Below are 25,523 nucleotides of genomic sequence, written 5' to 3'. Positions count from 1 at the left end.
CAAATGTGTGTAAAGAATCCTTAGGCTCCCTTGGTTTCTGGCTGGGCAGCTGTGGTGTGGCAGTCCCCGAGCCGATGCGGTGGTTCCCGCAGCTTCAAGGCTGGATGGTGTCAGCACGGCCAGCACTAATGGACAGGGGGCATGGTTGAGCAGCATGCATGCTCCTTCATCAGGCATGTCTGACGGAGGAGTACGCATGCACCGAACGCAAGCTGCTCACCCCACGCCCTCTGTCCATTAGTGCTGACGTGCTGGTCATGCTGACAGCATCCAGCCTCGGAGCTGCGGGAACCACCTGAGCGGCCAAGGACTGCCACCACCACCGCTGCCCAGCTGGACACCAAGGGAGCATAAGGATGCTTTACACACACTTGTCTGTTACTGCTTAAATGTGAGTTTTATCTGAAGTGATTAAAATTGTTTATGCCTACATACTGCACTCAGAGTGGCGCTGCTCTCGCTTTCCCTCTCATTGAACACAGAGCCTCTTCTGAGCAGCATTACCATTGAAGTTCATATTGATGTGGTGCTTGCATATCTGGATATGGAGTAAGCTGCATCTGAATTTTCTACGGTCCTCAGTCTGTGCTCTCTTAAAAGTCCCCAATCTGTAAAAAACTTTCCCAGTATACTTGTTACTACATGTGGTTATGGTCACTGGTCTTTGCCTGGCAAGTTGCTTTTGCCTCCCATGTGACTGTGTTCCCGTTAAGGACACGCCAGTGTTTAAGAACCCAGTTAGCAAGAGACTGAAAACCACCTTCTTTATGAGAGGCCCTGCTTTGCACCCGGTCATTGCTGCCCATTTGCCACCATGGGAGTAAGAATTAAGGATTTGACTAATGCACCATTGTAAAGCAATTGGCACGCATGCTTGTTGCCCTATTCCACTGTGGTTTTGGGCTTGTGGATATTGTATCTCTCATGCAGAAGTTTTTGGTCTGTGCATAAATGCAAGACTCTTTTTGGTTGAAATGCAAAGTGCAAAAAATGCATATTGCATATGCCTTTTTGATGTAGAACACCTCTTTGGTACCTCCCCTGGGCTACTTTATCAAGGATGTCAGTGGGGGGGGAAAGTACCCGTTTGCCCCAGCAAAATAAAGCCAAGTCTCCAGCTGACAGAGATCTTCCTTATGAGATTAGAGAGTTCCAGTCATTTCTTTGGACTCTTTTAGTCAGTCCAAGGCAGGTGCTCTGTTCCATCACAGACCTTTTGACTCAAGCATGCCCTCCATGCATTGAGGGGATGTCCCCACTTTTCAAAGTAGGGGTACAACTGTACAATATAGGTTTTTGATCTCTTCTGCCCCACTTCAATGTGTCCGATCTGTCTGCCATAATGTCGCAGTCCTGATAAAAATCGCTGCTCCCCGCCATTACTAGTATAAATTTTAAAAAATGCCATAAATCTTCCCCCTATTTTGTAGATGCTATAACTTTTGCGCAAACCAATCAATATAGGCTTATTGAGATTTTTGTTTTACTAAAAATATGTAAAATACATATCGGCCTAAACTGAGGAAAAAATGTGCTTTTTTTTTTTTTTTCTTTTTTCCAAAATTGTCTTTTTTTTTTTTTTTTTTTTTTTTTTTTTGTTATAGCGCAAAAAATAAAAACCGCAGAGATGATCAAATACACCAAAAGAAAGCTCTATTTGTGGGAAAAAAAGGATGTCAATTTTGTTTGGGTACAAAGTCGCAGGACCGCGCAATTGTCAGTTAAATCGACGCTGTGTCGTATAGCAAAAAATGGCCTGGTCATTGAGCAGCCAAATCTTCCGAGGCTGAAGTGGTTAAAGTAGTTCTAAAGGCAGAATGTTTATCTTAATGCATTCAATGCATTAAGATAAAAAAAAACTGTGTATAGCAGCTCCCCCTCAGCCTCCCTAATACTTACCTGAGCCCCATCTTGATCCAGCGATGTTTCACGAGAGACTCTGCTGGCCGGGACTCTCCCTCCTGATTGGCCGAGACACACAGCGGACACCATTGACTCCCGCTGCTGTTAACCAAAGTCAGTAAGCCAATGAGGGAAGAGGGGGCAGGGCCGAGTTGTGGTCTGTCTGAATGGAAACACAGAGCAGCGGCTCGGCTTGGGTGCCCCCATAGCAAGCTGCTTGCTGTGGGGGCAGGAGGGAGGGGCCAGGAGCGCTGGCAAGGGGCCAGAGAAGGAGGATCTGGGCTGCTCTGTGCAAAACCACTGTTCAGAGCATGTAAGTATAACCGGTTTGTTTTAAACAAAAAACCAAGACTTTAGTATCACTTTAAACCTGTTCAGCCCCAAAGCAAAAGGAAGTATATGTCCCATTCTGGTTCTAAATACACTCAACCTTGTCTTCCTTTGGGTGCTAAAACTCCACGAGAAATTAAAATCATCGCTTCCCTCCATCCAGGAGACTTTCTATCCTTTGTGGACCTGCCAATTTATTGCCATTCCCTTTTGGTCTGTCCACTGCACCAACTTTCACCAAGGTGCTTGTTTTGCTGCATTTACAGGACATCCTCGTTGTGGGATATCTAGAGGATGACCTGTTGGGAGAGAAGTTGGTTCAGACTCTGTCGGTCAATCTTCAGAAGTCGCAATGGAACAAACCCATCACTTAGGGTAATCTGGTCATCTTCTAGCTATTGCGTTGTCCAGGGTTTTTATTTCTCAGGACAAACTCCTGACTCTCTGCTGTCAAGTTCAGATTCTACAGTTCAGGAGTCTGAGTTGGCAGCCCTCTCTTGTAGAGAACCCTTTCTTATGCTATAGCGATAAGATTGTTTTGAGGCCCAGGACCTCTTTTCTTTCAAGGGTTTTATTTGAAGGGCTTTCTTTCTAAGGTTTACTTTCTTGTGCTCCTAAACCTCTGGAATTTGGTGCTGTTCTGTATATGGAGGCTTTCAATTTTATTCATTTTTTATATTCATTAGTGAGATTAAATGGATTTGTGTTTTTTGGGGTTTTTTTTTTTTTTGGAACAGACTCCCACGAGACACTTCAAACTCTCTGCTTCAAGACTTGTACTCTAGTCCAGAAGTGATCTGACTCCTCGCGTCTGCATGAAAGTCCTAGGGTTGATGGTAGATCTTTTGAGGCAAGCCTCATTTGCCCAGTTTAACTTCAAACCCCTACAGCACAAAAATAGGATTTTTTCATCATACTTGCCTGTAAAATTCTTTTCTTTGAGTACATCATGGGACAGAGTTAGGCTAATATTCATTACCTGCTGGGTTATACTTCATCTCCAGGTGAATGGACACTGGTAGACCAATGGTCTTTAGACAGGAAGTCATCCCCTATATAACCACTCCCATACAGGAAGCACTTCAGTTTTGTAGCAAGCACCGAATCTTCAAAAAAGAGGGGAGGGACCTCTGTGTTCCATGATGCACTCAAAGAAAAGTATTTTAAAGTACTTTTGTAAAATCCTATTTTCTTTTTCATACATCATGGGACACAGAGTTAGGCTAATAGTCATAGCCTGCTGGGAGGTCCCAGAGCAATAGCCTTGAGGGGAAGGAGACACCCTGCCATCACACTTTATACGGCAGCCCGCAGTATACTGAAGCCGAATCCTCGGCTGCTCGAACATCCACTTGATAAAATTTTGTGAACGTATGCACTGAAGACCAGGTAGCAGCCTTACAAATCTGAGCCCCAGATACCTGATGGCAAAAAACCCAGGAGGTTCCTGCACCCCTGGTAGAATGAGCTCTCACCCTAAAGGGAGGAGCTTTACATTTCAGACCATAGGCCTGAATGACCAGTTGATGAACCCAATTGGCAATGGAAGCTGCCTGCCCCTTCTTGGGTCCTTTTGGTAAAACAAAAAAGGAGTCTGATCCTCTGATCCCTGCAGATCTAGACAAATAAACCTTGACTGCCCGGACAACGTCCAAAGAATGCAGTCGTCTCTCTTCCGCCTATCGAGGCTGAGAAAAAAAAAATGCAAAATAATGTCCTGGCTTAAATGAAAGGCCGACACCACTTTTGGCAAAAAGGATGGAACAGGTCGTAACACGATCCTGATGTGGTGAACGATCAAGTTCGGTTCCCTGCCTGAAAGGGCCAACAACTCCGACACCCTTCTAGCCGAGGTGATAGCCATCCAGAAGGCTAGCTTGTGTGACAGCAAATCTAATGGAATTTCCTTGATAGGTTCCAATGGTTGTTTCTGTAACACAAACAGCACCAAGTTCAAGTCCCAAGGACACATAGGTGACCTAATGGGGGAAGTAAGCGAGTTGCCCCCTGCATAAAGGTTCGGTCCAGTGAATGGGAGGCTAAAGGCCTTTGGAAGAATACTGATGGGGACAAACTTGGCCTCTGTACGCAAAGCCAATTTGATTTCCACAGCTGACTGTAGAAAAGAGAATTCTCCCAATCACTTTTGGCTTCACACCAAGCAATATAAGCCTTCCAGACCCTATGATAGATCTTCCTAGTGACAGCTTTTCTAGCATTCACTAGGATAGACACCAATGGTTCCAAGATTCCATGGTCCTTCAACACCCTGGCTTCGATAACCATGCCATCAAATTTAGAGACTGTAAATTGGGATGGAATATAGATCAGTAGACAGTAGGTCAGGGTGCAGTGGAAGCGTCCATGGCCTGTCTATTGTTACTCAAAATCTCCGGGAACCAGGGCCTTCTGGGCCAGGCTGGTGCCACCAGAATGACTAGAACTCCCTCTCTCCGAATCCTGCGCAACAAATGTGGAAGGAGAGGGCTCGGAGGGAAAGCATAAACCAGGGAGCACTGGATCCATGAAACTATCAGAGCATCTGCTCTAATTCCCAGAGGATCTCTTGTTCAGGACACAAACTGCTGTAGTTTGTTGTTAAAGCTGGATGCCAGTAGGTCGACCTCTGGCCATCCCCAACGTTGGCAAATTTCCTGGAACTCCTCTGGGTGTAAGGACCATTCCCCCAGGCAGATCTGCTGGAGGCTGAGATAATCTGCCTTCCAGTTCTCTACTACCGGGATGTGGCCTGCCGATAGAATCTGCACATGTCCCTCTGTCCAGGCTAGTTAGTATGTGGTTCACCTCCTTCAGAGCTGAACGACTACTAGTACCGCCTTGGTGGTTTATATAGGCCACTGCAGCGGCATTGCCCGACTGAACCCTGATAGAGTAGTCCAGCGGCGCTTTTGTGAATGCATGTGCGCCATGGCGCACCGTCACGCGCCATCATATAGGTAAGCAGCCAGACACGAGCAAAAAAGGTACGCTTTGCAAACACCCACAGCTAGCCCAAAACTCTCCCCCCGTATGGTCACTGCACACGTGTCCAGCCTCTAGCTAGCTAGCTTGACTGATTGTTACAATAACTGGGATGCCCCACAATAAGTAAATAAGGGGGTTTCACTTACCCGTCCAGGCGCAGAGCAGCTTAGAAACTAAGAGCCCAAACTTCACCCGTCACGGGTTCCTGTCACTTGAGGACCTTCGTACCCTTTTTATGTTTAGGGTCCACTCCCTTGGACCTGTACTGCACCCTGCAGGAATGCCTTAGTGCTGTAGTGGCTAAGATTCCACTTCGCAGGGATCAGTGCCTGGAGGCCGCATTACAGGCAAAACCTTGCAGGATCTTGAGGAGTCTTTGCGAGGCTCGGGTACCATTTATCTAAGCATAAAAAAACCGTGCCATCCACCTTGCAGACACTGGTAAAAAACTGATGTGCTTCCTGTATGGGTGGGGTTATATAGGGGATCACTTCCTGTCTAATGACCTTTGGTCTACCAGTGTCAATTCACCTGGAGTAGAAGTATAACCCAGCAGGTAATTAATATAAGCTTAACGCTGTGTCCCATGATGTATGAAATAGAAATTATGATGTGAGACAAGTCAGTCCAGTCCTTGGACAAACCTATTTTATCTGCCACAGAGAGCCATATTGTCCCTGGCTTGGTGACTCACAAATCCAGTTCTGGAGTCGGTGAAATTCTTACTTTAGGAAGGTTCTGATGGCAGATGCCAGGAGGAGTCCTGGGTGCCCTGTCTGTGCAGGAGACCTTTATGTCAGAGGAAACTTGTCTGCTGATCAACCTGTGGCACTGCAGGCGATTTCCTTGTCCCTATCTGGAGGGGTTTCGAATCTTGATTGTCGACCACAGCAGTGGCCATACTTCAACCATCAGGGAAGATCCAGAAGTCCATGTCAAGAGAAGTAGCATGGGAGGAGCGGAACAGGACAGCTGATGGTGTGAGTGTGTGTGAGTGAGTGCTCCGCCCCCCCCCCACCCCCCCGTGTTCCCGGGCCGAAGCTGCAATCAGAGGAACACAGCAGAGCACAGATTATTGCTGGAATGCTGAATTGTTAGCTGCTGGAGAAGCTTTACTCCCTTTCCCCGTGTTCACAGCTGATACTGCAGCCGGATGAGAACAGCTGATCGCTGAACCGCTGAGCGCCGAGTAGCTGACACACTGCACTCTCTCTCCTCTCCCACACACCCGGCCGTGTACGAGAGAGTGCCCCGCTCCCCCCCTCGAGCTCCTGGGCAGATACTACAAACAGCTGTACATAGCAAAGCACAGCTGAACGCCAAACCATCGAACCACTGACAGCTGGAATGATTCCACTCTCTCTCTCCTGTTCCCTCGTGCTTTGGATGAGCGAGTGTTTCACCTCCCTCCCTCCTGTGTTCCTGGGTTGTATCCCACAGCAGAGCCAAGTTGAGCACCGAACCTCCAAAGGCTGATCCACTGACAGTTGGATACACTCTATTCTCCTTCCTCTTCTGAGTGACCGGCTGTGTAGGAGTAAGTGCCCGCTCCCCCCCGGGGTGACACTATAATAAGCTGTGTATAGTAAACTTGGCTGAACACTGAACTGTTGAACCATTGACAGCTGGAAACTCCCCACCCTTTTTTCTGTACCCCCGAATTGTGGATGAGTGAGTGCCTCACTTCCCCTCGTGTTCCCTGGCTGAATTGATAACTAACTAATGTACAGCAAAGCAGAGCTGAAAGCTGAATCGCTGAATCGTTAGTAACAGGAGATACTACACACCCTTTGCAGTGCTTATAGGACAACTTTAAAATTTGATGAGAACAGCGGAGTCCGGAGTCGCATCGTAGACAGCTGAGGAGATGACCACACGCAGACAAATCGCTATGCTACCGGCTGGACGAGGTAGAAGTTCAGTAGATGGTATAAGAGCCTACATGTCCCCTCGTGCCGCTGATGGAGGGGGACGACAAGCAGGGGGACAGGACATAAGGAAACCCAGCGGTCCTACAGAGGGGTCAGCACGCGGGACTCCAGGGAAAAAGAAAACGGACACCCCAACAACAGGAGGCGGCACCACACTGCACGGTAAGGGATCTCCGTCTGCAGGAAGGGGGAGGAAAGTTGCGGAAGAAATTAGCCTGGGTGGTGGAGGGAGCCCCATGAGTATAAGAGGAAGTAGGGGCTGGGGGACAAGAGTGTATAAACCCCGGAACAAGAATCTCATCAGCCACTATAAAGAAAGGGGATTTAATTGTACAGGATGAGGAGGCATCTGAAGGTACAGAGGTAAATGAAGGGACAGTAGAGGCCCTACAGGCTACGGAGATGATATTCAGGACAAGAGGAGGAGAACTGACCCCTAGCAATGGCATAGTTGAGATACAGAGCTCTCAAACAAGGCTAGATACAGACCCTGGACAATCTCTTCATGACTATGACGATTATGACCATATTTCACTCCCCAAACAGCAGAACCCCCAAGATGGAGGAAATGGGAGCCAGAGGGGGAACGAGCAGGGTGGAAACCGGGAAAAAGATATGTGGGACCTATTGAGAGCCCTACCTACAAAAAATGATATGCAACAATTAATTAGTGTGGTGGAACAGTCATGCTTACAAGCAGTTGAAAGTCTGAAGGAGGATCTCTGGGGTTTGGGGCATAGAGTGGAGAAAATAGAAAGCGATCAAGAGGCCATAATGCACAACGTAGCAGACATTCAGGAAGTACTCAAGAAGCATGAAGATGTATTAAATGGGTACAGGGACCAACGGGACGATTATGAGAACCGGGACAGAAGACAGAATATCCGTATAAAAGGAATACCCGAATCAATCCCAAAGGTGGAATTAATCCCCACTACAATTAAGATATTCAGACAGATCTTAGGGGACCAGGCCCCAGAAAACATAGAAATAGATCGGGCGCATCGGGTGTCATACCCGAGTAATAAAGCTGAGACAACAAGGGACGTTATCTGTAAAGTGCATAAATATAGAATAAAAGAAAATATAATGAGAATGGCACGCACCAAACCCACAATTCTGCTTGAAGGACTGAACATAGCATTATACCCCGATATATCACGGCGGACCCTGTACCAGCGTCGAGCAGTGCGACCCCTGTTAGAAGCGCTGCGTGCGGTAGATACTAAATATCGTTGGGGATACCCATTTAGCTTGACAGCTTCTAGAAATGGGAAGACAGCAACACTACGAACTAAAGATGATCTAGAATCTTTTGTGCAAAAGTTGGATCTCCCTATGGTGGACTTTGTAGATTGGAGAATAAATCTCATAGGACCCCCACTACAACGGCCAGAGCAGTGGCAAGAAGTTAGGGCAAAGACTAATAGGGACTTGGCCCGAAGAGGACCTAGATAGTGGAAGAAAGGACTGAGTAGCAAGGGGTCTTGTCTCTGCCCCCCTTTTTTTTTTTTTTTTTTTGGAGATGAAGTTGTGCTGTTCCCCCTTTTGGGGTTTTTTTTTTTTTTTTTTGTGTTTTCTTCCAATGGGGAGAGAATTATAAATAAGGCCTTGGGGGAGGGGGGGAGGGTTGGAGGATGAAGGAGTGTGGTGGTGTATGGAGACTATTTTTTGGTCGGTAGGTCAACCCCGAGTAAGGGGCTTAAGGAACCTGCTAAGAGCAGGGAAGGGAGGGGACCTGTGCTTGTGGGACGCACATCTACACAGGCCTCCACCTGGGTTAGTAAAGGTACTCCAGGGGGGAGTATCATGGTGTAGGGACGGGGTATGTATGGTTTTCTACATGGAACAAGTAAAAAATGTAATTTTTAATTTTAATAGGGGTTGTTCTAGGGATATGTGGGTAGGTAGGGTCAGCGATGATGGAACAAACAAGAATAAGGTCAGGGAGAAAATAATGAGGGGCAGATACCGGGAGCCTATAAGGGAAACTTAAAGAATGGCAACAACTTTGAAAATCATTTCATATAACGTAAGGGGGCTAAGCTCACTGAACAAGAGAAAGCGCCTGTGGATCGAGCTGCAACATTATGGAGCGGACATTGTCTTTTTACAAGAGACTCACTTTAAGGGTGATTCTATCCCTAGCTTACCCCAGAGTATTATGAACCAATGGTACCATGCAGTGTCCCCAGTCGCAAGGGCCAGAGGAGTCACAATGTCTTTTAAGAAGTCATGTCCATGGAAAATGGAGACAGTTCAGAGTGACCCTGAGGGACGCTTCTTATTTGTGAAGGGTACACTGCATGGTGCACGATATACATTTGCGACGATTTACGCACCAAATGAAGGGTCAGTTAACTTTTTTGTTAAAATATTTAAGAAATTGGAACAATTTAGAGAGGGCTGTCTGATGATGGGCGGAGACTTTAACCTGGTGCTGGATCCCAATATGGATACATCAACAGGAAGAACTGCCTTGTCATTTAGAGCCCTAAAACGAATTAAACAACTTATACGCTCTCAACATCTGGTGGACTGTTGGCGGGTATTACATGCAGGAATCAAAGACTTTAGCTATTATTCAAAAACACACGACATGTACTCACGTCTGGACCTTCTCCTGGTGGACCAGTTCCACCTGGAGAATGTCATTTCATGCACAATTGGCCCCATCACAACATCAGATCATGCCCCAATAGCATTAATGTTCCAACTAATTCAGATGGCAGGTCTGGAGCGAACGTGGCGTTTGAACGAGTCGCTATTGGATAGGGAAGAAATAGTAGAGAAATTAGGAGTTAAAATAAAAGCGTATTTTGAAATAAACAAGACAGGGGAAGTGTCTGACCAAATGGTGTGGGAGGCCCATAAAACTGTCATAAGAGGGGATTTAATAGCATATGGCTCGTATATAAAAAAAAAAAAGGGAAAAAAGAGATAAAAGATCTATTAGATAAAATCAGTGAACTGGAGGGGAAGCACAAGAGGAAGCTTGACCCTACAGATAATAGGCGCCTAGAGGCCTTAAGAACTGAGCTTTCACAGTGCCTAGAACAAAAAGTTAGAAATAAAATTAGGTTCTTCGCAAATAGGGCATATGAACAGGGTAATAAGTGTGGGCGGCTACTAGCTAAACAGCTTAAAAAGCAACAGGAATCCAGACACGTTCATAGCTTACTGGTTAGAGGTAAGAAGGTAGTTGGAACGAAAGCCATAGCTGCAGAATTTACTAAATTTTATGAGGCATTATACAATATTTCCGAAGTAGATAATGAAAGCCCTGAGAGAAAAGAGATACAGGATTATATCAATGAAGCATCAATGCCTAGGCTGCCTAAAACAACTATAGAAGAGTTAGAGCGCCCAATCACGGTAGAGGAGCTGGAAAGGGTAATAGCAACATTGCCATTAGGGAAAAGCCCAGGCCCAGACGGGTTGACTAATATATATTATAAAAAATTCCTTCCAGTATTAAGAGAACCACTGTGTAAATACTTCAATTCAATTAATGCATCTAACCCACTACCACCAGAAGCCCTTCTGGCGTATATAACAGTATTGCCAAAAGGAGGGAAAGATCCCCAGATTTGCGCAAACTACAGGCCTATTTCCCTTCTTAATTCGGATACTAAATTGTTAGCAAAGATCTTGGCTCTGAGGCTCCAGGGACACATAGGGGGGATGATACATCTGGACCAGACTGGGTTCATGGAAGGGCGTGAGGCGAGAGATAACACTATTCGGGCGCTTAATGTCCTCCACTGGATGCAGTCTGGTCCAGATAGGGCCCCAAGGATCATTCTGTCGATGGATGCCGAAAAGGCCTTTGACAGGGTGAATTGGGGCTTTATGAGAGAAATATTGAAGGGGATAGGCCTGGGGGAGCGGATGATGGGATGGATAATGTCGATGTATGCGGGCCATAAGGCAAGAATTAAAGTAAACGGAACGTTGTCAGAAAGCTTTAGTATCCGAAATGGTACGAGACAAGGTTGCCCATTATCACCCTTAATATTTGCAATAATATTAGAGCCATTCTTACGTAAAATCAGAAATAACAGAGAGATAAGTGGGACACAAATAGGACAGGTGGAACATAAGGTCGCAGCATATGCTGATGACCTACTCTTTTTTCTCTCGTCCCCCCAGACATTGTTAGCTGCACTTATGCTGGAGGTACAAAAGTTCGGCACCTTATCTAATTTTAAAATCAATCTGGGAAAGTCAATTATCCTTCCTATCCATGTCCCAACGGGACTGGAGATGACGCTGCGACATACGTATGCATTTGTCTGGGAGAGAGAGTCCCTGACGTATTTGGGGGTACGTATTAGTGTTGAAATGAAAAGACTATATGAAGTCAACTATGGCATATTATTGACGGAGATAGCGGAAGAGTTTAAAAAATGGAAAGGCCAATATCTAACTTGGTTTGGGAGGATTAATGCCATAAAAATGAGTATACTTCCTAGATTAATTTATATGTTGTACACAATACCAATTAAGGTACCGGCGTCCTTTTTCAGACAAGTGCGTAGGATGTTTGTGGCGTTTGTATGGAACGATAAAAGACCCAGATTAGCCCACGACCTTCTGAGAAGAAATAGGGCCGAGGGGGGATTGGGAATACCGGATATAGCCTTATATTATAAGGCTATGAGTCTAGTCCGGATTTTGAACTGGCACCATGATACTCATAAAAAACTTTGGGTTCAAGTAGAAAATGCAATGGCAGGGAGGAACTTAGCAGGAGCACCTTGGACTCAGAGCTCGTCAAGAGGGTTGTCTCAATGGGTGTCACCATTAACCCAGAACACATTGGAAGTTCGGGACAAGTTGAATAAGAATGGGGATTATGCCCCCTGGATATCACCTCTGGCTCCTCTGGAGGGATTCACCTGGTTCCCCCCGGGGGAGGAGATGGGGTATCTGGGGGCCTGGGGCGGAGGTGGAGATTCCACCTGTGGCAGGTTTGCTCCGGAGGGAGTTTTGTTATCTCTGACAGAGATGGTGTCTAGATATGGGATAGTGCATATGGCAGAGTGGAAATACAATCAATTAGTGAGTTTTTTTAATAAAAGCAAATCATCAATAAGACCTATGAACTCTCTCACCATATTTGAGAAACAATGTGTGCAGAGATCTAGTCCCAGGAACGTGCTGTCGCAAATGTATAAAGGGATACTTAAGGGACAGGAAGGTACAACTCCATACTATATAAGGGAATGGGAGAAGGAATTGGGACAGGTATTGACTAACAATCAAATTAAAAGGATGATTACACTAACGCATTCCTCATCCATCAGCTCAAAGGTACAAGAGATGGCGTACAAGTTCCTGTCAAGATGGTATAGGACCCCAGTCAAATTGGCACAAATGTTTCCAACCATAAGTGATAGATGCTGGAGGGGATGTGGTCAGAAAGGCACATTTCTCCATCTGTGGTGGACATGCCCAGTAATTAAAAGATTCTGGGAGTCGGTGTCTCCATGGATCAAGAAATTGACGGTGGGACACCTGGAATTTCAACCACTACATTATTTGTTCCATGGGATGCCGGGCTCTAATAGAAAGTATCGGGAGGGCATAACACCCCACCTATTAAACGCAGCGAAAAAAATCATACCGAAATTTTGGAAACAGACACAGGGTCCCTCAATATTAGATTGGAGAAAGGAAGTGAGCTTAATAATGGAAGCGGAAAGATGGGTTCATAAGGTAAAGGGCCAACAAAGGAAATTTGAAAAGAAATGGGCAGGCTGGAAGGAATGTTTAGTTGAGATGGAAAAAGAAGACGGAGATGACTAAAATGAGAAGGAGGTGGAGGTACAGCCCTTGTAAATATCTAAAATAAAAGATACTGACCTATGGAAGGAAGAAAGAGGGAAAGGAAAAAAAAAAAAAGGGAAAGAAAGATGAAAGGAATATTGGAATTAGTTCGCTGGCCCAATATGTAGGGGAGGGTTTGGAGGGGGTGGGGTTGTGGTTTTCCTGTGTTTTTCCTTTCCCCCCCTTTCCCCCTTTTTTTTTTTTTTTTTTTTTTTTAAGGGGCCTTTTACACAAATTAAATAATTGATAAACGCGGGGGTTTTTTTTCTTTTTCCTTTTTTTTTTTTTTTTTTTTTTTTTACGATGGGTAAAGGGTAATAACACTTATAGTTTGGCCATGGAGGGCCTTCTACACAAATTATATAATTGATAAACTTGGGTTTCGTGTATTTTTTTTTTTTTTTTCTCGAGAGAACGCGATGGGTAAGGGTAATAACACTTATAGTTCGGCCAATGAGGGCCTTTTACACAAATTATATAATTGATAAACTTGGGTTTCGTGTAAATTTTTTTTTTTTTTTTTTTTGTTTTGTTTTCTGGTGTTTTGATGGGTAAAGGGTAATAACACTTACTAGAATAGTTTGGCCAATGAGGGCCTCGTACTCAAATACAAATTGATAAACACGTACACTTTTTATTCAATTATGTACACTTATGCACTTTTATGTCGTCCCCCCCCTTTTTTGAATTTTTTTTTTTTTTTCCTCTCTCCTTCTCACGAAGGGTAAGAGGTCTTCTTGCACAAAGAGAGGAGGGGGAAGGAGTAACTACAGGATTACCAAGTGGTTTGGAAAGGGGGGGAGGGATAAGATTTAAGCGAATGTGGTAGTAGAAGATGTAATGTAATAAGGGTCTGGGGTGGGTGAGGAGGGGTTTTTCTTTTTTGTTTGTAACAATGTATGAAGATTGTTGTATTGTAAAATGGAAATAATAAAAAATTCTGATTATTAAAAAAAAAAAAAGAGGGAAAAGGAAAAAAAAAAAAGAGAAGTAGCATGGATCCTGTTCTGTACAGAACTTCTTGTTCCACCCTTCCCAGTTTACATCCTAGGTGTGAAGGGCAGACTTCCTCAGCCAACAGCACCTGGACCCAGGAAAGTGGTCTGTACACCCGGAGGTGTTCCAAAACGTCCTGACAGGTGAAGGAGGTTGGATATATACCTCTCAGCCTTCAGGTTCAACAGCAAACTGGAGAAGTACAGGGTTCCTCTAGCAGAAGTGGATACTCTGGTGGCTTTTGGGTTGAGGACACCCCAAACTACTACTACTTTCCCCCTGTGAAACACGTGGTTAATTTTTCTTCGAAATGAAGAGCACGAGGTGATCCTTATAGCTCCAGATTGGCCGGGCGGGGGTTGGTACTCCATCCTCAAGTCTCCTGGTGGTGGTTGTTTCATGGGCTCTCCGGATATTTCAGGTCTCCTGCCCCAAGGACCCATATACCATCTTGCTTCAGTCAATTAATGGCATGGCTATTGAAGCCCAGAATTTGGGGGACAGGTGCATTTCTGAATTGGATATTCCTATGATGCTAAAAGCTAGCATGTCTGGACAGATTGTTGAAACAGACAACCACCTCACCATGGCAAGAATTACCAGAGAACCCTGAAACAGACTAAAATAACCTGCAAAAGATGTGAAGTGACTGCTGAATCCACCTAGAGAACCCAGGATTAGATCCCTCAAAGTAGTCATGTTTAACAGCTTCCTGCCTGGCCTATAATAGAATGATGGCAGAGGGGGGCACTGCCATCCTGGGTGGGCGGCCGCCCAGGATTGTACCCCATGTGCCACGCTCTGGCAGTATCTGTCACCTGATCTGTCGGATGATAAATCGGTGTCAGTACCATGTGATAACTGTGACCAAACACAGCAGATCAAACGGCAATTGTACAAAATGGCTTTTATTCCTAGCCATTCATTGCATGTTGAAATCTGTGATTGGTCACAGTTATTACCACTGTTCTAAAAATCCTGATCGCATCCTCAGACTAGTGTCCCCTGATTCCCGCTACACCAGTTATATGATGACTCTGTACTGCACTGTTTTGTTTTTTTTTTTTTTTTTTTTTTAATACGTGTTTCCAAAAAGGGGTCATTTGGCTGGTGTCTGTACTCTCCTGGAATGTTCAGGTCTCCAAAAAAAAGCCAAAAATTTTTAATAAAGGTTAGGCCGTTGGTACATCAGGATTGATAGATTTTCAAATATATATATACCATCTCTTGTGGACTCTAACTTTCCTGCAGTCTAAATAATATACACTGCCTTGAGTTATTTTTACCAAAGAAATGTAGCAAACTACAATTTGGCCTACATTATGAAGACTGCTTATTTGCAAAATTTTATAATTTTGCAACGCTTTATTTTTTAATTTTCATTCTTTCTATCATTTATTTAGCAAAGAAAAAACCCAGTGGTATTAAATGCCACCAAAGGAAAGTTCCATTTGTGTAAAAATGTAATTTCAATCAAGCAGAAGCGTCCATGTCACTAAGGACAGACATCCTATCGGGATAACAAGGATTATTCACCTAAAATTCACCGTACAAAACTTTTTAAAAGTGCCCAGAAAGGCCTTCTAAAGGAATCTACAAATCTGCCAAGAAACGGGGGCCTAACCCCATGTAAACATATCCCACAAAGTCATTAAGGTGTTCCCTGTTCCTGTCAGAAGATGCCTGAAGCAGGAGATGAAGGCCGGCTATAGACTGTTGGAATCTCGGCCGGTTCAACAGGGCAGGCTGAATGTACCAAGTTGATCATGAAACTCTCCTCCCTGTTCAGAAGATATTAGTTAAAGAACTAGCTTCAAAATGAAAACATTAAAGCGGAGTTCCGCGGACAAAAAAAAAAAAAATGTAAAAGTCAGCAGCTACCAATACTGCAGCTGCAGACTTTTAAAATAAGGACACTTTACTGTCCAGGGCACCCGCGATGTCCTCACCCGAAGCCGTCCCCTCCCTAGGCTCCCGGTTGGAGGCGCCGCCATCTTCAGGAAGGGGAAGCCTTGCGGCTTCACTGCCTGGTTCCCTACTACGCATGCACAAGTTGTGCTTCGCATCCTGACTGGTCCCTGCTGTCTTCTGGGACCTGTGTGTCTCCCAGAAGACGGGGGGGGGGGGGCGTTAGTGGGAACAAATACCTGTATTCCTGTATTAGACAGGTATTTGCCCCCCTGAAAGGTCCCAAATGTGACACCAGAGGGGGGGAGGAACCGGATAAGCGGAAGTCCTATTTTTGGGTGGAACTCCGCTTTAAAAAGTATTTCCACATTTGCAGCCAAGTTGGGATAACATGCTTTATATTTGTTAAATGTTCCCATTTACATGGCATTACTGCAAAAAAAATAAAATACAATTTCCTACTTACATTTTTAAATGCCCTTCTCTTAAAACTCCAAAATGGAAAACTTTTGCTTAGCTTTTCTTTCTCTTTAATGTTTGAGTGCTTGGAAGTTTGTTTACCATAAAAACCCTGTCTTTACCATGCTAGCAAATCTCCTTATCGGTTGTAAATTAGCTTTGACCGCTGTCTGCACTAACAATTAAAGATCTGGAATTTGCACTTCTTGTATTGTATGTTAATGAAGGAAAGTTTGGTGTGTCCCTAGTCGTTGTGGGGACAGAAACACTGACCACAAACTACTCTAAACCCCCTAAAATTGTTCAGAATAGTTTGGAGCTGGACTCTGGGCAGCCTAGAGTGCAAACATACACACAAAAGGTAAGAGATACTTTTTAAAATGTTTTAGGTTTGCTGTTTGAATTGGAACACGTAACCATCATAGTGAGGTTTTCTCAGATTTTTGACTGCAAATTTAAAAACAACTTCAAGGGATCAGTGCAGATAAGGCAAAGAGCCATAGTCCACAATATGGATTAAAACAACCTCTCCTGATGCAGTAAGGATCAGTGTTACTCTTTAGTGGCGAAGGCTGTAACAGACATAGGTCCTAGGAGACAACTCCCCAGAGGTTCCCTCGAATCAAGCAGTCCTTATCAGCTGTCTGGATGGGAGGCTGAGGGATCAAGGCATGAACAGCCTGCTCCTTAGAGGGTCCCGGACACAAGTCTGTTAAGGAACAAAACCCATAACTACAAAGAAAGGGCTGAGGTAGACAGAAAAAAAAGTTGGAGACAGGGAAGCGCCAGTGTGCCCCTCACCAAGCTACACTAGGTGGAGAACCTCTGGGGGAATAGTGGATGGAAAAGATCTGATCAGCATAGATCAGACTTCGCAATAGCATGCAGTGCCAAGCTGTAGCAGGCAAGGCTAGCAGAATATTAGCATGCATTAGAAAGGTTTTTTTATTGAAGTTGTATGGAAATTTACAGACTTACAGTATTGGCTTTGCTGTAATACTCATTTTTTTTGTATAGCTAATTGTCAAGCTTAGAAAGTCTCATCAAAGCTAGACAATCAGCTTCTTCCTGTTCTTCAGGGACAATCTTATTTCTGAATTCTGCATGGGGGGCCTCTCACTTCCTGAAAATGTTGTCGTTCTTTTCTACACAGGCATGCCTACTGTTCTAACCGGCTCTGTCTTGCCCAGCCCCACCCACATCGCTCCTATTCTTTTTAGACAGACATGCCTAGACCTGCTTAGCCCCTTCCCTCATCTCCTTCACAAATCTGTCTTCAAAGCCTTGTTTTAGATAGCAGTTTCCCTGAGAGAGGGGGAAAGGGCAGGCTTTGGAAGTATGTTTGTTAGAAACTGTAAGATTACAATGCAACATGCTGCAGATTTTCTACAGTGTACAACCACGTGGCTGTTTCTGCATGGCACTGTGATGGCACATGTGCATTGTGTGGCACTCGCCCAGCTAAGGGAGCTACATGTAATGAGTTTAATGCTCAGTTTCTACTAGTGTAACTTGTCATGCAACTTTGGACACAGTCACATGACAAGTCGCACAGCCCATTGATTTTAAAGGCAAACATTCCCATCTACAGTACCTGATCGCGAGATTGTGTTTCCAGCGCGATCCGATCCCGCTGGTTCTCGGCGACAGAGTGCTGTGCATGTCGCACTGGCTCACTCATTGGGAAAGGAAAACTTTTTTTTCCTTTCGCGATGAGTGTCAGGCAGTGCTGACAGCTGTCTGGTATGAATCCTGAGGGGGAACGCCGCGCCAAATTTTAACTGAAAATACCGGGGTGGGTTCCCCCCCAGGGGCATACCAGGCCCTTAGGTCTGGTATGGATTTTAAGGGGAACCCCCTACGCCGAAAAATCGGCGTGGGGGTCCCCACAAAATCCTTACTAGACCCATATCCGAGCTCGCAGGCCGGTCAGGAAAGGGGGTGGGGACGAGCTAGCGCCCCCCCCCCCATCCTGAGCCGTAGCAGGCCGCATGCCCTCAACATGGGGGGGCTGGGTGCCTTGGAGGAGGGGGGCGCCCAGCGAGCCCCCGCACCCCAAAGCACCTTGTCCCCATGTTGATGAGGACAAGGGCCTCTTCCTGACAACCCTGGTTGTTGAGGTCTGCGGGTGGAGGGCTTGTTGGAATCTGGGGGCCCCCAGATCCCGGCCCCCCACCCTATGTGAATGAGTATGGGGTACATCGTACCCCTACCCATTCACCTAGGGAAAAAAGTATCAATAAAAAAAAAAAAAAACACACTACACAGGTTTTAAGAGTAATTTATTAGGCAGCTCCGGGGTCGTCTTCCAGTCGGAAGAAGACCCCGGATCTGCCTCGGGGGGTCGTCTTCCGACTTCTCCCGGTGTTCGGCCTCTTCTCCCGGGCCCCTCCGCTATCTTCTTCCAGCTTTTTTGCTAGAGGGGGACCCAGTCTGCTGCACTGTCTTGTCCCTTCTTCTCTTCTTCTCTCCTTCTTTTCTGACCCCAGAGTACCTGCACATGCTAGGACCGTGACGTCACAAGGGGGCAGGGTCACCGCCTATATAAATGGCTCCGCAGCTCCCACACAGCATTCCAGCCGGAGAGCGTCGTGTCAACATCGGAAGAAGAGAAAAAGAGAAGACGGGACAAGACAGCGCAGCAGACCGGGTCCCCCTCTAGCAAAAGAGCTGGAAGAAGATAGCAGAGGGGTCCGGGAGGAGAGGCCGAACACCGGGAGAAGTCGGAAGAAGACCCCCCCAAAGTCGGAAGAAGACCCCATACTTATTCACATAGGGTGGGGGGGCTGGCATCTGGGGGCCCCCTTATTAAAGGGGGCTCCCGGATTCCAATAAGCCCTCCGCCCACAGACCCCGACAACCAACGGCCAGCATTGTCGGGAAGAGGCCCTTGTCCTCATCAACATGGGGACAAGGTGCTGTGGGGATCCTGGTAAGGCTCAGGATGGGGGGGGGGCGCGCTCGCTTGTCCCCCACCCCCTTTCCTGACCGGCCGGGCTGCGTGCTCGGATATGGGTCTGGTAAGGATTTTGGGGGGACCCCCACGCCGATTTTTCGGCGTAGGGGTTCCCCTTAAAATCCAGACCTAAGGGCCTGGTATGCCCCTGGGGGGAACCCACGCCGGTTTTTTCATTTAAAATTTGGCGCAGCGTTCCCCTTCAGGATTCATACCAGACAGCTGTCAGCACTGCCTGTTGCTCATCGCGAAAGGAAAAAAAAGTTTTCCTTTCCCGATGAGTGAGCCATATTGGCGCTGGCTCCCGCGACGGGGCTCGCAGCTGTTAAATCTCGCTGATAACTGCGGCGAGATTGACACAATATCGCGGTCACCTACTGTATGCATATTTGAAAATCGGCGACTTTGAAAAAGGTGCCTGCACTACTTTGTTGCAACTTTTGATGCGACTTTGATCCTGAGTGTAAAGTTGGATCAAAACTGCACTCAGCAGAATGGTATCAGTACGGAAAGAAGACTGGAAAAATATTGGCTAAAGCACTAAAAGATCAACAACCCTCATCTTCCATAATAAAAATATTAAAAACAGATGGGGAACTGACATAAGATACCAAAGAAATATCAAAAGAATTTCATACATATTATTCTAATCTGTATAATATTAAAACACATCGAGGGATTAAGGAAAAGGGGGAGGAGATTAAAAAATATATTGGGGAGACAGCTTTGCCTAGGTTCCCTAAAGAAATATTTGAGGCCCTGGAAAAAGATATTTCAATAGAAGAGATTCAGCAAGTTATTACGGAACTGGTTCCAGGAAAAAGTCCAGGACCTGAGGGGTATACCACTAGATTTTATAAGGACTTCCAGGACATAATTACTCCCATTTTGAAGAAAACATACAATTCCATATATAACACACAAAGTTTTGTACCACAAAGCACAAAAGCTCACATTACTTTAATCCCAAAGCCAGAGAAGGATCACACACTATGTAAAAATTATCGACTCACCTCCTTAACTAATGTAGATATAAGGTTATACTCTAAAATCATCGCGAACAGATTAACACCAATTCTACCTAATCATATAAAGTTAGACCAAGCGGGGTTTACGAAAGGGAGAGAAACTAAGGATAATATAAAGACCTGTACATTGGTGGAATACGCCCAAAGAGCCGCCATCCAAACATGCCTTTTGGCTGTTGATGCGGAAAAAGCATTTGATAGGGTGGGATGGCGGTTCTTGGAAGAAATATTAATACAATTAGGTATGGGCCCAAAAATGCTTAGTAGGATTGTCGCATTGTACTCCAACTCAAGAGCTAAAGTGAGAATAAATGGAGTATTAGAGGATATAAGAATATCAAATGGAACTCGTCAGGGATGCCCACTTTCCCCTTTGCTGTTTGTGTTAGCAATGGAACATCTAATTACGGCAATAAGAAACAACAAGAATATCAAAGGGATAAAGGTGAGGGATAAAGAATATAAGACCGCTGCATATGCAGACGATTTGTTAATAAATATATATATATATATATATATATATATATATATATATATAACTAATCCTATTACAACTATTCCAAACTTAATTAAAGAATTTAAAAGATTTGGGGAATTAAGCCATTTTAAAGTTAATTATGACAAATCAGAAATGTTGAATATATCATTAACCGAAAAAATATACTCACTCTTGCAAAAGGATTTTCCATTTAAATGGAAGCAAAATGCAATTAAATATTTAGGAGTCTTTATACCAAAGGATTTGAAACAACTACATGGGGTTGAACTACGATGAGACAATCCGAAAAGCTATTAAACTACTACAGAAATATGATAAGTTAATGTATTCATGGACGGGAAGAATTAACATAATAAAAATGGACATACTACCAAAAATATACTTTTCAAACAATATCATTAGACCCTCCTAAAAGATTGATGGAATTAAGAGAGGCTATGGTTGTTTTTATTTGGGCTCACAAAACTCCCCGAAGAAGAAATATGACCTCAACTAAAGGTTCTCCCATGGATAAAACCACACTTAAGACCTAAAAAAAAGAATTGAAACACTTTTTGTAAATGCTACACTAAAAATATGGGATGCCATAATAAAAGGGGGTAATCTTTCCACAATGTTTGGACCTATAACCCCTTTGTTTTCCAATCCCGAATTCCCCCCCAGCTATGGAGGTTACAAATTATTTGAAATGGGATAAAATCGAACACGCGAGATTGGTACAAGTTCTTGTGAATGGGAAATTACCCGGGTTGCGGGAATTGGGATTGGAAAATAAGAATAAATGGCTGCAATACCAACAATAAGAATAAATGCCTGCAAAACCAACAATTGACATTTATAGAGGCTAAAATATCTAAGATAAATAGACCGTTAACTAAATTTGAAAAAATACTCGTCGAAGAACAAGCTCCAATTAAAAAATTATCGAAGATATACGACGAGTTGCTTCCTTCTGGCCCCCTTAGAGAGATAACTGGAATAAAGAAGTATGAAACAGAAATGGGAAAACCTTTATTAGAGGAAGAATGGGAAAACATTTTTGAAATTATACATAGAACAACTATAGTAAATAGATATCAAGAGACAAATTATAAGATCGCAATGAGATGGTATAGGAGCCCATTAGCTTTAAATTTAATCACTAAAGGAAATAGACTTATGCTGGAGATGTAAAATAGAAAGAGGAACATTGGAACATATATGGTATGGATGTCATGGGGTGAGAGGATTCTGGAACAAGATATTTGAGATCTACTATAAAGTATCAGGAGTGGAGGAGACCCCAAGTATGGAAATCTTGTTACTATCTTTGACATCAAAATCAATAAAAACAATCAAAGCAGATATCCACCACATGACTTCCGCAGCCAGAACACTAATAGCAAGAAATTGGAAAGAAACAAGGTGTCCAACAATAGTGGAATGGATATGTGAAATGAACGAAATTCAGTATATGGAAAAACAGATAAGAGATGAAGGGTTTATAATAAATCAAATGCCAGAAGAATGGCAAAAATGGGATAAGTTTCGGTCATCAAGAGAAATGTTAGAATTTCTATAAATGGAAGGAACAGGTTTGTTTTTTGTTTTTTTGTATGTAAGTGGTATGGATGTATTAGAGGTATGAATATGGTAGAAATGGGGAGGGTAGGAATAGAGAAATTGAGGGATAATGATTAAGTTTGTTTACTAATTCATGGCTTGGTATATTAAAATATCTTTACATGTACTTTTTGTATGTAGGATATGATGTATAGATGTTTAATTGGCATATATTGGTATTTTCTTTTTTATAAAAAAATAAGTGAAAATATAATAAAGAGAGATTGAAAACAAAACTGCACTCAGTCACACTCTAAATTGCACAGCTTAGTGCGACTTTGAGTGCAGCTTTAATCCAGTTTTACACTCTCTGGATCAGTCGCATCAAAGCATTGTAGGTACCTTTTCAAAGTTGCATACATGGGAATGGGTGCCATTGAAATGAATGGGCTGTGACTTGTCATGCGACTGTGTCAAGTTGCACTAGTGGAAACAGAGCCCTAGTGTGGTTGCCCGTACTATGATCATCTGTAGACTGTGAGCTGAGACCCCAGAGCACTTCCAGCTGCACTAAACCCCCCAGTCCTGTGTGGATGGGGCTTATTACTTTCTCATGAATTAGGATGTACAATGAGAGAACACTGGGCAGGAACCTATGATCAGCTCCTCCTGTATACGCCCACTGGCTGCACAGGAACAGTGTCCCTCTCAGGAAGGTGATGTCACTAGCTTTCAATAACCACGCCCACTGGTCTCAGAAGGAAGTAGAATTGAAGTCATGTGACAGCACTGGATACAGCAAAATAAAGGTAGAAAAACTGGGATTTTTTTCATTTTGAGACATAGGGCTGAACTCCGCTCACATTAATGATTGCAGGGGAGAATTTAAGTGTTGGGATCGACTTCCACTTTAAAGGGTTAGAATGTTTCTTAATTCTGTAATGTATAAACTACTACATATTCTATAGGATTAATACTTATTGCTCTTGTTTTTTTAAGGTGTGTCACAGTAAAAGTGGAGAAGTTGATTCAGCTAAAGTGGCAAATCTTGTTAAGGCGTATGTGGACAAGTACAAACACTCTCGCAAAAAGGGGCCAGACGACTCATTTTGAGCTACAGATCATCATCACTGGGGTCATACAAAGGACTGACAGTAATTGTCAAAGTGCAATTTCAGTGTCTTGACAGAATTGTACACAACTGTGATTGAAATCGGGTTTTGATACAATTATAATTTCAATGTATGATTACATTTAGAGCTCCCCTTCTTATGATGTTTTCCCCCTAAAGCATACCTAATGAATTTTTTTGTTTTTACTAGGACAAACATGGTTAATAATGATGTACAGCATTTTGAATTAATTACTTATGTGTGTAATATTAGAGATGTAATTCTCAATACTTGGCTACCAGCTGGGTGCTGTGTGTACAGTATATGGAATCTGTTAGTTAAAAATTCTTATCATGAGAATCTTTGATTGTGTTTTTCTTCTAATCATAGTGAGATGTTTTTCTTGGCCTGTTTCTAGTCTAACTGGACACACTGGTCTTTCAGTGTAGCCATAAAGCTGTATGTACCTCGGTAGAGAATCTGTTTAGAATACCCGTACGCTACTACTGCAACATTTGTGTCCAACAAATATATATTTTTTTAAGATGGACACCAACTATGGCAACACCAAATAAATATCATGCTGCTTTTCTGCTTTGTCCTTTCCTTGTGCAATGCAATTTCTCTTTCTGAAAATATTGGATAAAAACAATCACGTCTTATGCAGTATGTCCAACAGTAAATGTATAAACAGTCAATGAACAACTTTGCGTCCAGAGCAATTTTTTTATTTCTTACACATTTGTTAAAATCTGTATTTTTTGCTAGAAAATTACCTAAAGTAGAACTAAGGGCAAAATGTTTTTTTTTTTCTTTTTTGGATAGAGTAAGGAAGGCTTCAAATCACTGTAAGGTGTATTGTGTGCGTTTTTTTTTTTTTTTTTTTTTTTTTTTTTTGCCATCTGTGTCCCCTTTGGGATAATTTCCCTTTTACTTCCTGTTCCATAGCCAAAACAAGAAATAAGAGGAAATTGCTCCAAAGTGATGGAATGTCATCTGAACTAGTGTCCCCATTGAAAGATTCCCCTTCTGTTACTGTTTTCTGGGGACAATGCAAAAGTTGCCTTTTAGCTATACTTTATGGTCTCCATTTACCTATTTTCTGAAAGCATAGGCCCTGTAGAATATAATTATTATAGTTGCAATTTTTTTACACCGCATGATTTGCGGTAATCCTATATTTTCAGGAAAAAATACAGTGAAAATTATTTTATTGCACACACTATAACACATTTTTTGGTAAAATATAAGATGGGGGTTACATTTGACCAAATATCAAAATTGCCAAGCCTTAAAACCTGTGCATGCCCATGAAATGGCAAAAAACACTGGTGCCAAAAAATGTGGGGCAATGTTTTAAAAGCGAACCAGAATTATTGCTGTCTGTTCCCTTTGACATGCCACTATGCATTGATAAACTGTACCTCCTTAGACCCAGTCTGTCTGCACAGTATGGTCACCTGGTGACTTGGTACCATCCGCAGGCAGCTTAACTCTTTAAGACTAAAGTTGAATCCAATGCAATTTTATTTCAGCTAAATGCAGTACAGAGAATGTTTCTCCAGTCTTTTAAAGTGTAAGAAGTCAATGACCTCTCTAAGCCCTGTCCCGAATACCTAAGGCCCCTTTCACACGAGAGGTCTGATCAAGTGCTGCTGTCCGTTTTTCAGCCAGACCTGATCAGACCATCCATTCTTCTCTATAAGCATTCAGCTTTAAACGGTCTTGTGTCCGTTTGCACCCGGCTACCTCCGATCCGGCAAAAACAAGCAGAAGGGGCATCTGTTCCCCTCGATCGGAGGGCAGTCAGGTGTAAACGGACAGCCGGTCTGTTTACATCCAGCTGCTCATAGAGCAGAACAGACTGTGTCCGTGTCAATGCTGCATAAGCAGAGCAGACCCTGACCTGTCAACGGGCTGCTCGGCTCAGCAGGGAATAAGCGGACGGATCCCTTGCTGAGAGAAACTGATCCGTCCCATGTGAAAGGTGCCCAACACTGACCATTAGAACATGGAAGAAGTGGAGAGGGTCTATCTAGGAAT

At 43.8% G+C, this 25,523-nt stretch overlaps 1 protein-coding gene across 4 annotated transcripts in view; it reads left to right on the top strand.

The window, feature by feature from the left end:
* The window catches only part of SCAF11 (SR-related CTD associated factor 11), a 176,702-nt gene extending 152,517 nt beyond the window's left edge, over positions 1-24,185 (top strand). For all 4 annotated transcript variants that reach the window (XM_073619959.1, XM_073619957.1, XM_073619958.1 and 1 more), the window contains one exon: positions 23,368-24,185. In XM_073619959.1, coding sequence (XP_073476060.1) covers positions 23,368-23,481 — 114 coding nt within the window. In that variant the 3' untranslated portion in view covers positions 23,482-24,185. The remainder of the gene's footprint in view (positions 1-23,367) is intronic.
* The last annotated feature ends 1,338 nt before the right edge of the window (positions 24,186-25,523 follow it).

Source organism: Aquarana catesbeiana, linkage group LG03 (genome assembly GCF_042186555.1).
Source record: "Aquarana catesbeiana isolate 2022-GZ linkage group LG03, ASM4218655v1, whole genome shotgun sequence".
NCBI classification, from domain to species: Eukaryota; Metazoa; Chordata; class Amphibia; order Anura; family Ranidae; genus Aquarana; species Aquarana catesbeiana.
Note: the sequence above shows the minus strand (reverse complement) of the source record. Positions and strands in the feature narration are given on the sequence as shown.